This window comes from Gouania willdenowi, chromosome 9, assembly GCF_900634775.1.
Source record: "Gouania willdenowi chromosome 9, fGouWil2.1, whole genome shotgun sequence".
NCBI classification, from domain to species: domain Eukaryota; kingdom Metazoa; phylum Chordata; class Actinopteri; order Blenniiformes; family Gobiesocidae; genus Gouania; species Gouania willdenowi.
In genome coordinates, this window is record NC_041052.1 from 8438070 (window position 1) to 8454185 (window position 16116).

The 16116-nt window shown below is 34.7% G+C and overlaps 1 protein-coding gene across 8 annotated transcripts in view; it reads left to right on the forward strand.

Moving 5' to 3' along the window:
* Positions 1-16116, forward strand: part of ksr2 (kinase suppressor of ras 2) — a 152406-nt gene that overhangs the window by 6665 nt on the left and 129625 nt on the right. For all 8 annotated transcript variants that reach the window (XM_028458470.1, XM_028458471.1, XM_028458475.1 and 5 more), the window contains exons 2-3: positions 11614-11754; positions 14846-14996. In XM_028458470.1, coding sequence (XP_028314271.1) covers positions 11614-11754; positions 14846-14996 — 292 coding nt within the window. The remainder of the gene's footprint in view (positions 1-11613; positions 11755-14845; positions 14997-16116) is intronic.

The window sequence follows — 16116 nt, forward strand, 5'->3', positions numbered from 1 at the left end:
CAATGTCTGTTTGTTATGAAAAAACAGACTTTTAAATCAAAAGTACAATGACCCTAAGGGAAAATCTGTTGTTTTTTTATTTAGATTTAACAACGGAATAAAAAAAAAGAAACAGTTTGTCAAGTTTGGGATTAAACAAAACACCCTTAAATGTTGAGCCTTCTTTAAAAGTAACCCTAAATAATTATATTCCTACACATTAAAAAAATATCATGAAAAAATGAATACCGTAAATGTCCAATTTTACTTACTTGATCCAGAAATGTGAATATTATGACAAGTCTTACTGTAATATCCCAATATTGAATACTGTCAAACTTTCAGCATTCGGCAGTAGGTGGAAACTAAACTTTCGGAAAATTAATTTCTTTGATGTTGTACCATGGGACATTTTCTAATTAATAAGAAAAGCATTGGATCATTAATGCTTCAGTGTAGCGGGAGTCTTCTGTTGCCTTATTCAGCCACAGAAATAAGACACAAACACATACGTTTTGCTCAACAACTCACGACTAAAGCGCCTTTGGACAGCTTTTCACTATCAAATGTCATCAGTGGCTTTCAAACTTTCCGGAATCTTGCCAAACATGCTGAACACGGTTAATTGAGTTTGACTATTAACAATTGTCATAGTCTCCATTGTATTTGCACCAAATGGTGGCACTGAAATCGCACAAGATTCTGCACAAGATTTGATGTCAGTCTGTCTGCTGAATTTACTACACATTAGACTACCCATTTTATTTATTATTTTTTTCAAACTCTTTTTATTTCAACTTTTAGAAACATACAGGTACACAAGTACAGCTTGATTCTATGATTATGCATTCAAATATTAGCATTGCACTCATAGTACCCAGATACAGAAACTAGTAAAAAATATAATAAAAAAAAACAATGCATATATAAGTATACAAATAATATACACATACATACATATGCATACACACATAAAAGCCATGAATGAATAAGAGAAGAAAAGAAAAAGGAAAAAAAAAGTGTGGGGGGGTGAATAACAAACCGTTTAATATTTTTCTTTCATAGGCTAGTTATTGTTATTAAAGTAGTCTATAAAAGTTGCCAGATTAAATTGGAAACATTTAGCTATTCTCTCAATAGAAACTTTATTTTCTCCACTTGTAGAAGTTTCATCACTTCTTTCAGTAATACCAGGTGCGTAGGAGGAGCTTTGCTCATCCAGTGTAGAAGAATCCATCTCCGTGCTAGTTGTGTTTCATACAATACCACAGGCTTCACCCCAAACAATGCGATCAATGGTTCAGGATCAACCCGCTTCTGCAGGATCTCAGAAAGGGTTTTGAATATCCCCCTCCAGTAGCTCCAAAACATGTGGGCTAGTGTAGCAGGTTTCTGACCACACCTTTCACAAGACGGGTCCAAAGCTGGAAACGTCTGATCATTTTGCCTTTGACGGGTGTAAACTATGCATCAATCTGTGGCCATACCAGCCTGTCATTGCCCGATCCCGTTAGATCTCGGAAGCTAAGCAGGTCTGGGCCACAGTGGGGTGGCAGTCACCCCAGTGGTATCTGTCATTGTGTCCTTCACCCACATTGCCTAGTATGAATGTAGTGTGTGAGTGAATGTTGGTGGTGGTCAGAGGGGCCGATGGCGAACTATGGCAGGCTCGCTTCCGTCAGGGCAGCTGTGGCTACAGTCGTAGTTTACCACCACTAAGTGTGGAGTGAAAGAATAATGCCTTAATTCTGTAAAGCAACTTTGAGTGTCGATGAGAGCGCTATATAAAATTGATCCATTATTATTATTATTAATCCGTGCCTTACACACAGTCCTTCGGCTCCTCCCAGGCTCTTTAGAAGTGGTCGATAGTGGTGATATTCCAACTCTGACAGTTTACTACCCAGTTGATGGTGGAAAACTGTGTGTAGCATTGTGTTATTGTCCCAATATATGCCTATGAGGGTTTCATTTATGTCATATAGCTGTGAGTTCCATCATTTTGCATGATATTGTTTGCAATGTCATTTGACCACCCATTTACGGTGAAAGATTGTGTGTGATGTTGTCCCAAAACATGCATGTGAGTGTAGGTATAAACCCTGTCATATTGTAAATTCTGCTGGATTTCTTTTCAGGAAGTGAATTTAGTTTTTTTCTTTCCATTTGAAAATCATAGCCCGTACTCGTGGCTCTGAGGCCGAAATGTTTATTAATACCACAAATTGTGTGGGAACCTAATTGACATACAGTATTTAAGTGTATTGAATTGACCATTTTTTTATTTGAAACAATTCATTAAAAATCAAAAATTGTTTAAAGAACAGACAATACCTTTCTATTTGAGTGGTCGTATATAGTGCTGAAAATGTATAACACTGGGTCATTACCAGTTTACCAATACAAAAAGCCAAAAAATATGGCAACCAAGCACACGTTTTTTTTTTTAGATTACATGGGCAAATCATTGTCCACTTTCTCTATCATCATTTAATGACTTTATTTACCCAGTGACATTTACATTTTCTCGGTAATTATTAGCATTTTATATTTGAATCCTTCCTCCATCAAATGCTGTTTGAGATGATGACTGACCCTGATTTTGCCAAAAGCTTTGCTAAAAATAGTTGCAGCCTATATTGTCACCTGGATAGAGTGTCGAACTGGTTTCATTAATGTGATTGTTCCTTGTTTTCTGAGATAATCAGTGCACATGTTTTTATCTATTTATCTAAACAACAGTATGTCAGTATGTATCATCGAGTGTGTCATGTGATCAAAATGGGTTCTTCATAGTATTTAACTTAGGTCAGGTCCAAAATATAAAAGAGATTGACTAATATTCACTTTTAAGATGAGCAAAAAACTTGATGGTATTCTGATCAGTCTCAGTGGACAGTCACGAGAAAGCAGAAGAAAAGTAAGGGGCTCTGGACATTGAACGGTAGAAAGCTGGCTGACAGGGGCTGCAAGGTTTATCGATATCCAATCGCAATGGAGGTTTTGACTACTGTAATAACTAGGGATGTAACGATTCACTCAACTCCCGATACGATTCGATTCACGATACTGGGTTCACGATACGATTCTCTCACGATTTTTTCATTTACAAAATGGGACTGTAGACAATTTTTTTTTTTTTGGGAAAAAAACTAGAAAATACTGTATTATTTTCCTTTTATTTTTCATTGTCAAAAGAATTCCTTGATAAACTATTCAAAACAATGCAATTTAACTAAAAATAAATCTTGAATTAAATAAATAAAGGAATAATACAAATGAAAATGAAGCCTATTAGTTTAAATTCTGGTTCTATAATAAACAATGCAAAACTGCATAATAGTTCTTTTTCTTTTAAAAGTGCAACTGAAAATGTATTTTGTGCCTTAACAATTGGACTTAAAAAAAAAAAAAAAAACCCGTCATTGCACTGATTTACGCCATATTTGTTTGGACCAGCAGAGGGCGCTGGTAACCCAGTGGTCGGCTGGCATGCAGATATCTTGCAGTGAAGAAGAGAAGCTATGCTAGCAGACAGAGCTAATAGAAAAACGTGACTTTTACAGATATTCAAGTAATATTACAGATATTCTTTCTGTGCTAAAGGGGTAATAAATCATTTATTAACATATTTAAGAGTAGAAGGCAGCCAGAAAGAAAGTATTAGCAGACTCCGCCCGCCACCAACGCTTCCGGATAGCGCCCTCTGCTGGTTAAAAAAAGTACTGCGATTCAATTGTCAGAAAATCGATATCAACCGTGATACCTATGAATCGATTTTTAACTGCCTTACGATTAATCGTTACATCCCTAGTAATAACGCAACTTCAAGAGACTGAGGCTTTTTACCTTCTTTCTCTGGCATTTGAGTGATGTTTACCATCAGAATGGTGGAGCCTTGCGATTTCAGATTCAGCTGGAACAGATAAAAGGTCTGAGTTTCCATAAAACAGAAAGTGTTTAAACAGACGCTGTGTGATTCCTCCAGAAGAGGGCGCTGTCCACATAATACCAAATATTTTTGAAAGTACATTAATGTGTTTTGTTCTCATGTGGGGCAATTTGAGTAAGAATATGTTATTTGACAGTCTACGAGTCCCATGACTTCTTTCACTCATCATTTTCGCAGTTTATGCATTTAAATGTATCAGATTTAAAAATCGCAATATTGGTCCGAAAAATCTCAAGTAGGTTTTCAGTCAAAATCATGCAGCCCTACTGGCTGACATCATAAAGATAGAAAAAGAGAAGATGTACTGTGTGTACAGGAGAACAGGTGGAAGGGTAGTAAAGTGTGGAACATTGTACCTGGTCCTGGGTTCAAGCTGTTCTACTTTGAATCAGAAGAAAAAGCATGGTGAGATTGTGGACATCCTTGCCAGGAGTGTTTTAAAGGTGAAGACAGTTCCAGGTAGACTGGTTAGCATGAAGCCAGAGTTAGACGGCAAGGCGAATTCATTCGTATATCACATGTTATATACAAAGCAACTTGGTAAAGGGAATGGAGGTGATGAAGACTTGATTGGGGACGTATGGTTTGCCAAAAGGCTTGAATTGGCAGTTTGAACACCAGCTGCAGAAAGACTGGAGATAAAGTGGCGTACAAAGTAAGTCTTGGCATGGGCATTTGTGACTGATAGTCGAGACCAGACTCTAGAGGTCAAGAACATGTGTGGAGGAAAATCAGAGTCAAAACACAAGTGGTGAAAGTTGCAGAATTAAGAATGTTTAGGAAAAAAGTAAATCTCCACCGGATGTTGAGTATGAGCTATCAAAAGTAGGGATGTGAATCTTTGGGTGTCATGATTTGATTTGATTCCGATTCTTAGGGTCACGATTGATTCAAAATCGATTCTCGATTCAAATGATTCTCAGTTAAAAAATTGATACAATGCATAGTGTGTAGAGGCAAATTATGGCATCAAAACTAGGGATGTTCCGATATAACTTCTTCACTTCCGATATGATAACAATATTGCAGCCTTGCGTATCAGCCGATACCGATATTGATCCAATCAGCATGAATCATACATACTTTTATTACTTATTTTGTAGTGTGGAATGTTAGAAAAGGCTTGATCAAGTGATGTTTCTCAAACAGAGACCAATAGTCATCAATAGTAGGTGACTTTGTTGGAGTGTGAACCACAGTCACCTACGGATAGAAGAAAATTTTATCAGAGTTCTTATATCGGTAATTTTAGATGCAGTACGATAAAATTTGATATTCGTTTTCTGGCTGATACTGGACCGATATCTGATATCAATATCGGATCAGGACACCTCTAATCAAAACAATACAGTTTCTATAAGATAATTTTAAATAAACTGATTCCAATGATGTAATCACACAAAGGCAAACGTAAGACAAAAAACATTTATTCATGCTAAACAAATAAAAACACGCACATACACACACACGCCTTGTGCTGTCTATGTAATACGTTGTAAGTTGGGATCGCTGTTGTTTCCTGTTGGGATCATGTCATATACTGTAAAGGTCTGGGTGAGTTTGTGTGTTTACACCTAACACTGTTGCCGTAGTAGTCGGAAGTCGCCATTTTGAAAGTCCATGGCCTACTAGTTCTTGTTTTTTCGGCTTGAAAAAACATATGCTTGTGAGTATGTTGAAGTGTGTGTGAAAGTTAAGCATAAACGGTGTTATATAAATCCCCGCCGATTGGGGTAAATGTTAGCATGAGCATATATATGGATTTTCCTATAAACGTTAGCATGAAGCTAGCTGACTTTTTGTATAGTGGTATTTTTTATTTATAAGAACACTAATATGCATTTGTATGTTAATTTTTACAGTGTTTCGTGAGTAACATCTACTGAATAAGAGTTTTTCATGAAAAAAAAAAGATTTTTGAATCGATTCAGAATTGTTGATTAGAATCGCGATTCTTATGTGAATCGATTTTTTTACCCCCACCCCTAATCAAAAGGCTAGAGAATTACTGCAACGGATATAAGGGAGACAACTCAAAGGATTTGAGGTGTTTTGTCGGGTAAAAGAAAGGACAAAAAATTACATTAGACTAGAGACTAAAGAGATGGATGAAAAATATTGGCTGGGAAAGAAAGCATATGAGTTGTATGAGCTGTTTGATACTAAAGAGACAAAAAAAAAAAAAGAAAAACGCTTGTGCAAGTTGGCAAGACAAAGGGTGCAGGTTGGGTAAGATGTAGAGGAGGTTAGAGTCTAGAAGGACAGAGATGTGAAGGTACCGTCTAGTACGTAAGGAGAGTGTGTGGAGAAGGTCAAAGTAGTAATTTGAAGAAGAAAGGAGGACATGGTCGTTCAAGATAAGAAAGTGAAATAAATCATTGAGGGTAAAGTAAGAACAGCATTGAAGAAGCTAAAGAAGGGGAAGGCTGTGTACTGTACCAGTAGAAGCATAGAGATGTTTACTGGAGATGACGGAGGGTTACTGACTAGACTGTTTAACGCAAAGTGAAGAGTATAGAGAACAATGCTAATCTTCAAAAGCAAAGAAAATCCCTAGAAATGTAGTGATTACAGAATAATAAACTTGATCAGTCGTATCATGTGGGAAAGAGTAGTGGAGACTGCGTTAAGGGAGGATGTGAAAGCACTGAGAAAGCTACAGTTTACCTTTTCTAAGTCAATAGGAATATAAACAAATGAAGTGAAAAATTAAAGAACATAAATAAAACCAATTTTTACTATTTCAAGTGCAAAAAGTGCTGCTCTGCAAATAGAATACACAGGCAGACTATAATTAAAACCAAATCATCAAAAAAGATCTTCCTATCTGTGCATCAACTTTGCATAACAGGTTTTTTAAAACATCCAAACTAGAACAGTCTACACTGACCAAAATTAAGATATGGACATGTTCCTTTTTAACGATATTAGCATGTTGGCATTTTCTGGCAGCGATTGACACCTTCTTCTGCAGTATAAAAGACACACTTTATTCATGGTTTGTTTGTGCCTTGGTCGCAATTAATTTGTGGTTAGTTCCTCCCATAAGCTTTTATTTTTAGAGCTCCCCCTGCTGACTGGCTGCAGTATAGGTCATAAACCCCGCCTCCTCAATGATAACAGATGGGATGTGGTTCAGAATGTAAAGTTAAAATACTCGTCACATAATTTTTTTTCCCAAACCTAAACTCTGCTGTGATTATTAGTTATTACCCTACTTTGTGTTCAAGTGCTCATTTTTCTGTGAAGTTTGTTTTAAATAAGTTTTTTGAGGTTGAAATACGGGAAAAGACGTCATTTATTACGATGATTGACAGCCGATGATTGGGCAGTACGCTAAATGGGCGGGGCGTATTACCAGGGGTCCTCCCGCAGGACCCTACTGCGCAGACTCTGGCTCCAAATGGTGTCGTGGTTCGTTAACGCTTTGTTCGTGCGTCACCTTTCCGTTCATTTCTATTTAATTCTTACAGAGTAGGTATTCCACTTTAATGTGTTGAAAACCCAGTTGTTTGCTGCTTATTTTTCAGTGTAACTCCGGCACCAGTCTGCAATGTTGGAAAGCTGGCATGATTTCAGCTAGCTCCTCCAAAGCCCCGCCCCCACAAGCTTGAACACACATCTGATCTATAAAGAACAAATCCTACCGAAGCAGAACAGATATTAAGCTGCTAAACAGAAAGACAGAACCCATCACATTACTTTTCAGACTCTTTAGATCAGTTTTTTTCAACCTTGAGGTCGTGACCCCATGTGGGGTCGCCTGGAAATCAAATGGGGTCCCCACAAATATCTAGTAATAGATAAAAACTAATGCCAATTAACTAACATTGCGTTCTTTTTCATATTAAAACATCACACACAATCTTAAACAACTGTATTCTATACTTTTACTTTTTCAAATATATAAATATAGTTAAAACAAAATGTAGACTAATAAGTATCTGAGCCGGTGCATCTTGTCACGTGGGTACTCGTAACACAAAATAACAAACCTGATTGAGAACTAATTCAAGAAAAGGAAAAATATCTCTGGGGTTTGTTGCATCCAAATGACCCAAAAAAAGGCTGAGAACCACTGCTTTAGATCTTTGTTTGTGCTCGATATTTCCTGTAACGGTGTCATGTGACGAGTATGCACGTATGAGGAGGTGAGGGACTGAGGGAGACATGGACAGGATGAGACATGAAGGCAGCTGATTGGTTCTTTCCATTCAGACCCAATAGCAGGGATTGGTCAGTTTTTACAGAATTGCTGCTGCTACAGAGATTTTATATATATATATATATATATGATTATAGTCTTTTTTCTGAATACATCATGTATTGTCTACTCTGAAGATGGAATCATAATTTCACAAAGTGTTTCTGAACATGATTGAAAACTTTGGGTGTGCATTGTCATGAATCTGATAGCACAATATGATTCACGATTTGCATGACCCGATACAACATATCCCAATATACCCCGCACTAAACAATAGGATATACATTGCGATATATTGCAATATCAATAACTGCAAATTTCAAAATTGTATGAAATACAACTTATTTCATTTTTTTATTGTGAGAACATGTAAATGGTAACTAACTGTAATTCAAGCACCAGATCCTGATTCTGTTCAGTTCTTAAATTCTTAAAGAGAAAGTAACCATATACAGCTATCAAAGTGTCCAGTATGTTTTTATCAAAATAAAGTACCAATCAACTTTCAAAATAAAATGCATTGAGGATTGAGGTAGTTTAACAAGGTCTGATGTGGTTCACTGACACCGGGCGTTTAATTGCTAGACATATGTACGAAAAATCATTTTTTTTGGATAGATACGATAATCGTACAGTGAAATATTGCGATATATCGCCGAATCATTTTTTTTTCTTAAACCCCTATTGCAAACTATGCCTTTAAGACTCTCAATATCATTACAAATGCAAAAAAAACAAACACAAATAAACAAAGATATAGGTAATAAAGTTCCTCCAAGAACCTAATACAAATATATTATACAGTGTATGTTACATGTGTATTTATTTAGGCTTAAGTAGACAATCTACAGGGTAACATGTAAGATACAAAAATGATAAAACTGAATGATGTCTTTTTGAAAGTGAGACACTTTTCATCGATAACATGGAAGTTGTGCTGTTTGATGCATTTTAAGTATTTTACTGAAGTTAAAAATAGGCGGTGACTTTACTTTCTACTTTCAGGCTCTCTGTGTGTGCGTGTGTGTGTGCGCGTGTGTGTTCCTCTTTAGGTGTGAACGAAGCATCCTCAGACCGTTAGCAGGCGTGGGAGGCAGCTTCAGGGTTTTTCTACATTCCGAGGTGACTTACTGGTCCCTCCTCCACTGGTTTCTACTTTGGTATCCAGTGATGTAGGCCAGTGCTGTCTAATTCTCTAGCTCTCACGCTGTAGGTGTACACTCAGAGTCAGACCACGCACAGCACCGTTCACCGTTGTTCAATCTTCTTCATTACATCATTCAAACTGTGGGTTTAGATCATATTCTACAAGAGGTTCCAGTCTTTCTCACAATATACGCAATGATGAGAAACTAGTAGGATTTTATTAGTAGATTTAGGAGGAATGAACAAATAAACAATAATCACATTGTAACGGTGAGATCAGCACAGAAATAATATGTCAATAGATTAATTAATATAAGAGGAAAACAATGTCAATTCTCAATTAGGTTAAATTTAACTTTTTGGAATTCTTGTGTTTTTTGTATCATTCCCTGAAATTTAAAACGCAAACAATGGAGATGCTCGGAAAGGACATTATTAATGATTAACAAAGATCTTCATTAGAAACTTTATCCTTTACTGTCAAAAACAAAGGGATCGTTTAGGAAGCTTTACTTCACTTTTTGAGGTCAGAAATTTCTGGAAATTCTTTAAATTAATTTGAGTTTTACTTCAAAGTTTGCTGTTTGGTTAAAAATAAACTTTAAAGTTGTTATTTTATCATCATTTTTACTGGTGTTAGTTTAGTTTTAGTTTATTCAATCATAATGCAACTTTAACCATTTTTCACGGTATAAACTTGTCAAACAAAATCAATAGTCATATGTTGAGTAATGAATGAAAAGGTAAAGACAGAAGTAAACTGCGTACAGTATATACTGTAAAAGCCTGTCCTACATTATCAACTTATGCAAAGAAACAACAGATAATCAGTCACACTTCAAAAATAGATTCACAAACCATTTTCTTGAAAACCATAAAATAATGACATGTTTTTAAATTTATTTTGGCTTCATTCAATAATTTAACAATAGACTCACATGTTTTTTTTACAGTGAATATATAAACTCTTCTAAGATTATACAGACTCTCCTGAATTGAAAAGAACCTCTGTGCTGAGTCAGGGAGCATTTTTTTTTTTTTTTTTTAAACTTTGCTCTGAACATTATTTGCATTATTTTGTTGTAAAACAAATCCCAGAATTTAGTGGGTTTATGTGTGTCTACTAATCAGCTTTATTGATCGATGATTGTGGATTCAATATTGCATTTATGGTCATTTTGAAGGTGGATCCCAACAAGTCCACACAATAGGATATTGGAAACAATCATTAAGTAATAGATTATGGTCATAGATTATATTGTTATGGCTACTTCACCTGTATATTTTGATGAAATATACTGTATAAATGTATATACATTGTCCATACTATTTCTGTGGATATCATCATGATGGAGGAGATAAATGTGAAGCGCCTCTTTTTATTATTATTATTATTTTTTTGTTTATTAATGTATTTGAGAATTTTGGCGAATATGTATTCTGTGAGGATAATAACTACTCATTGTGACCAACCACATGCTCTTACCCAGTATGTAAAGTATTGCTAAATGTTTCTAGGGATGTCCCAATACAAGTGTTTCATTTCCGATATGATACCGATATTGCTGCCTTGTGTATCGGCCGATACCGATTTTGATCCGATATCAGCATGAATCACACATACTTTTATCACTGTTTTATTTTTTTAATTTTTTTTCTTTAATAAAAAAAAAAAAAAAAAAAATTGCTTATTTTGTGGTGTGGAATGTTAGAAAAGGTTTGATCAAGTGATGTCACTCAAACAGAGAACAATAGTCAACAACAGTAGGGATGAGAAAAACTGACCCATTTATTATTAACCAATTGGTTACATACATTTTAACCTTCAACATAATATCCACAGTATTCTACAATTAAATAAAAAAAAAAAAAAAAAAATCGGAAATTCGGAAATTTGAATCCGATATTTGTACTTTTGTACGATATGTATATTTTTACTCTATCGATATCGGATTGGGACAACCCTACTAGCTAATCTTAGATAAAATAGATATGACATAAGAATAAACTTTATTAGTGCCATAAATTTGGTTGTTACAGTAGCAATAAAATATTCAGAAATATGAACAAGAAAAAGAAGTGAAACATAACAACAGTAGCAAAATTATTCTATTTTCCTGCTTAACCAAAGTGTTATTGTGCTTGGTGGCATAATTAAACAAGCCCACATGTTGGTTTCTATGAATTATTATTCAACTTGTTTAAATTCCAATACCTATCAACTCAACAAAGATAATATAGCACATGTTTCGAGCCAGTCCTATGAAACATAAAAGCTATGTTTAAAGGCGTTCCCTCACTAATTTGTTCATTCTTGCTTTTCTTTCAGGGGAAGTTGGTGAAGTACTTCAGCCGCCAGCTGTCGTGTAAGTGTAAAGTGGCCTTAGAGGAGCGCAGTGCGGAGCTGGAAGACTTCCCTCGCCTCGGACACTGGTTCCGCATCGTCAACCTGAGGAAAGAGGTCACACAGGTAGGACAGACACAAGGATCCTTCAAGATTCTTCAATTATATAAACTGTGCGTTGCAAAAAAAAAAGTGACATTTAAGAAAAGATATAGTGCAACTAAAACTTCTGGCCTGTGCACAGTAATCTGACCCGAATCATCAAATAAAAAAAGGACAAAACAAGTAGATTTGCAGAAATCTGAGTGGAAAAAAACTAACCAAAAAAAAAAAAACACTAAATCCGAATTAGATCTGCATGTTTTTAGATTATAAACAAATACAAGATATTCAAATTATTAAGATTATTTAAATAAATGATGCCTTTAAATGTGACTGGGTTAGGTAGATTAACAAGAGAACTACAATTTAAAGAAAACAAAAAAATATTTTGGAATATATATAATTAAAAAAAAAAAAAAAAAAATACTATTTGGCAGTCATAGATGAAAACTGTCGACACTATACTGATTATTCAACATTTTGTGCACTTTGTAGTAGGGCTGAACGATTTTGGAAAATAATCTAATTGCAATTTTTTTCCCTCAATATTGCGAATGCGATTATTTTTTCAAGGGCCTCTTGTCATGTCATTTTTCAGTGAACACAAGCAATAAATCAATCATATTAAACAATTTCAGATTTATTTAAATTTTAAATAAATATAAATGTTAAAGCACAGATTACAACAATAACGCAAACAAATCTGTGGCTTTACCTCTTCAACATATCTAACTAACGTCACGTTTCATGAAACATGTGGACTGCACTTTTTAAACACTCTCTGAACTTAACAGGACAGTAGAAGACAGGACAAGAAAAAAAAAAAAAAAAAAATGCAGCTTTTGCAATTAGAAAATTGCGTTTTATGATATTGCGTTAATATCGCAAATGCAATTAATCTTTCAGCCTTAGTTTGTAGTTTGTAAAACAATTCTCTGTATTGTGACTGATAAACATTTGCAATAAACACATAGTGAAAACAATCCAAACAAAAAATACTAAAATGAGAATTCTGCCTATAAAAACCCCCTGTGTTTCATTCTATTGTAGTATAGTTTTTGCTAGAACAACAAATACATTAGTACTGGGCAACAATTACATTATTAACCTGATTATTTGAATGATTTTCTCTAATTAGCTAATGAGTAATTGCATTTTTTCCTGAAAGAGCAAAGACAAATTCAAGCATTAACAAAATCTGCATAAAAACAATTGTAGAGTATTCTAATTAAAAATAAAGCCAGTAATATGGCACTGTCAAACATCATACTTAAACAGTTTGTTAATTCTGGGTTTCAAGTAAAAAATATAGTATTTAACTGGCACCTTGGTAGATCACAGCATGTTATCTACCAATGATGTTATGTCACTTTAAAAAAACAAAACATTTCCAGCAACAATAAAGAAATGCACACTATTCTACACCAATATAATATAGAGATATGGTCTTTCTCGCTCTGTCTGTGCTGACTTTGCTTATGACGTCACATTTCTGCACAACATGGATACATTTCTGCACGTTCTCATAAGTCAGAGAATAGGATTGAAGTTTGTCTTTAAATATTTTATTTATAAATTTTCAATTTTATAAACATACAGTACATTGACAAGAAAAAACAAAAAAATAAATAAAAAGAGAGACACTATATCGGACCCTCTCCATGTGTAACAAGTTGGTCATTTCCTGTAGCCAGGTCCTGAAGGAGGGTATATCAGTCTTCCAGAGGGACACAGTGTTCCTCTTCGCCACAACCATGCCGTATTGTAATGTTTACATAGAGTAATGTTTGATTTGATTTATATTGATCACGTAAATGGCAAGTTAAAAACAATTTAAAATGAAATAAATTGACATCAAGAAATAACAACAAAACAGTATCTTGCATCTTCAAATTCTTACACATCTCAGTTCACATGAACACAATGTTATATAAAGAATAGATAAATATTTTTTAGTTAATGTATTTGAAAGGCGACAAAAAGTAACTTGACATTCCAGATAGCACGCATATGTCTCGCCGATGTCGGCATTCGACTTCTAATGTGTCAATTTGTGTTTTTTTCCCCCCCCAAATCGGTGATACCACTTATAAAATTGTAGAACTGTAAAATGTTACTTCCATGAAGCTGTTTTTGTGCTGGTTTTCTTTTGGATATGCTGCTGAAAATATATTTATGATCATGAACTGTCTCTCTTTATTTTGTCCACACATAATACGCTATTTTGTGGTAGTATATTGTTAAATATTGTTGTGGTTCCTCGCGTTGGAAAATGGATGGATGGATGTTTTGTGGTAAATTCGATAATATTCTAAAAAATATTTTTGTCTTTTTGGAGAATTTTTTTAAGGGCATGAATACAACTGACAGTTGAAAAAATGTTGTTACTTAAAAAGATTCCAATATTTTGTTTTAAATCGAGAAACAATAATAATTTTGACTAAGAAAAACAAGACATGATGACTTATTTTGACATCAGTCAGAACTTCTAGAACATGTTGGCAGTGCTTTCCGTTTCGCTCAGGTGCAGAAATATGATATATAGGGTTTTATGTGCTTTTGTTGTTGTTTTGTGTGTTTTTGGAGTCACTGTGTGTATTTTTGTATATTATTTCTCATTTTGTATGTTTGTTGTGGTTTTGTGTTTTTCAAGGCATTTGGTGTATGTTTGTTGGCTTTTTGTGTGTTTTATTAGTTATTTTGCGCATTTTTGCTGCTGTTTTGCATAATTTATTGTCTTGTATGTTTTTCTATTTTTCTGTATTTTTGTATTCATCTTGTCTCTTTTGTATTTTTGTCATTTTGTGTATTTTTCCATAATTTTATATGTTTTTTTTTTTCACCATTTTGTGCATTGGAGACGTACAAAATTAATCTAAGGGCCACCAGTTGCTCACGTCTGATGATGAAAAAGCACTAGTTTCCGGCGAGGGTAGTTTTGTGCAAGTTGCCTGCCTGATGAATGATGAATGTTGCAGAGATATGTGATTAAAAACCTATATATTCCACACACAACAACACTGATTATCATTAGTGTTATTAGCACATTAAAACGAAGAGTTCCCTCCATCTATGGATCTTTAGAATAAAGTGGATGTTTGGGGTGTTTCCGTAGGAGATGAGTCCGGGTGAGGTGACCCTGGAGGGTCTGCTGAAGATGAGTGAGGATCAGGTGTGTGAGCTGCTGCAGAAGTTTGGAGCCAGTGAAGAAGAGTGCGCTCGCCTCAACGCCTCCCTGTCCTCCCTCAGAAAAGCCCACCAGCTCGGTGAGGGTCCACACACGAACACTCCTGAGAGGAAAACACACAGATATCACACACCTGCAGTGTCACTAATTTTAGTTCAGGGGCCAAATACGGACCAGTTTGATCTCAAGTGGACCACAGATATTTTCGGTGGGGGGGAAAAAAGCACAATTTTAACTGCATTGTTCAGTTTAATCCACTTCAAAAAAAATTAGTTACCATTTTTTGTGTAATTTAAAGTCAATTTGTGGAATTGTTTGTGAGAAATTGGAAGATTTGTTTCTAAATTGAGTGTTATTTCCTACAACAACTGCATTCCTGTGATATAAACAAAGGAAAAATACAAGCCCCCAAAAATATTGTGGAGTTTCATTAATTTGGTGAATTTGAGATATCCACAGTTGTTCAGCCTCTTTATACAGATAATAAAATAACTACCGTTTTTTTTAAATGAGCTCATATTACCTACATAAACAAAATCACACAATTTTGCCTGCCTTTTCATTTCATTTTATGCCTAGCAAGATTGTGTGATTTTCTTTATTTGATTATGTTTTTGTTCACATGGCATAGGTAACAAATTCTGTCAAATCAAAAACTAGTGAAGGAAATCATAACATTTTTAAAGCACAATGTTTGTACAATATCTAGAATACAAGGAAATGGTTGTTTTGATTGGCTCTAAAGTAAATCATCCTATCAATGTATTATGGTGATGATGATGATTATTATAAATAATTATAATAACGTAAATGTTAAAATTCCGTAATCTCAATAATAAACATGTAATTTAATGGTCATCTCCTTAAAAGTTTCTAGTTTGATGTTTATTGGTAAAGATCCATTAAACGAGGGGGAAACAACAAAAAAAAAACATTTAAAATTCATAATAAAATATATAAAAATGTAGTTCATAAACAATAGTTAATGTTTCATGATTGTGTTTGCTGTCTAGTAGTGCCCTGTTTTAATTTTTCATCATATGACCACCAGGTGGCAGTATGAGTACGTCTAGTCATAGGAACACAGTAAAATAATTTTTTTGCAATGTTGCATTACAGCCAGAAGGGGGCAGTAAATGCCCAATTAAAAAGACAAAACAAAAACACAACAACACACACACACACACACATAGTAACAG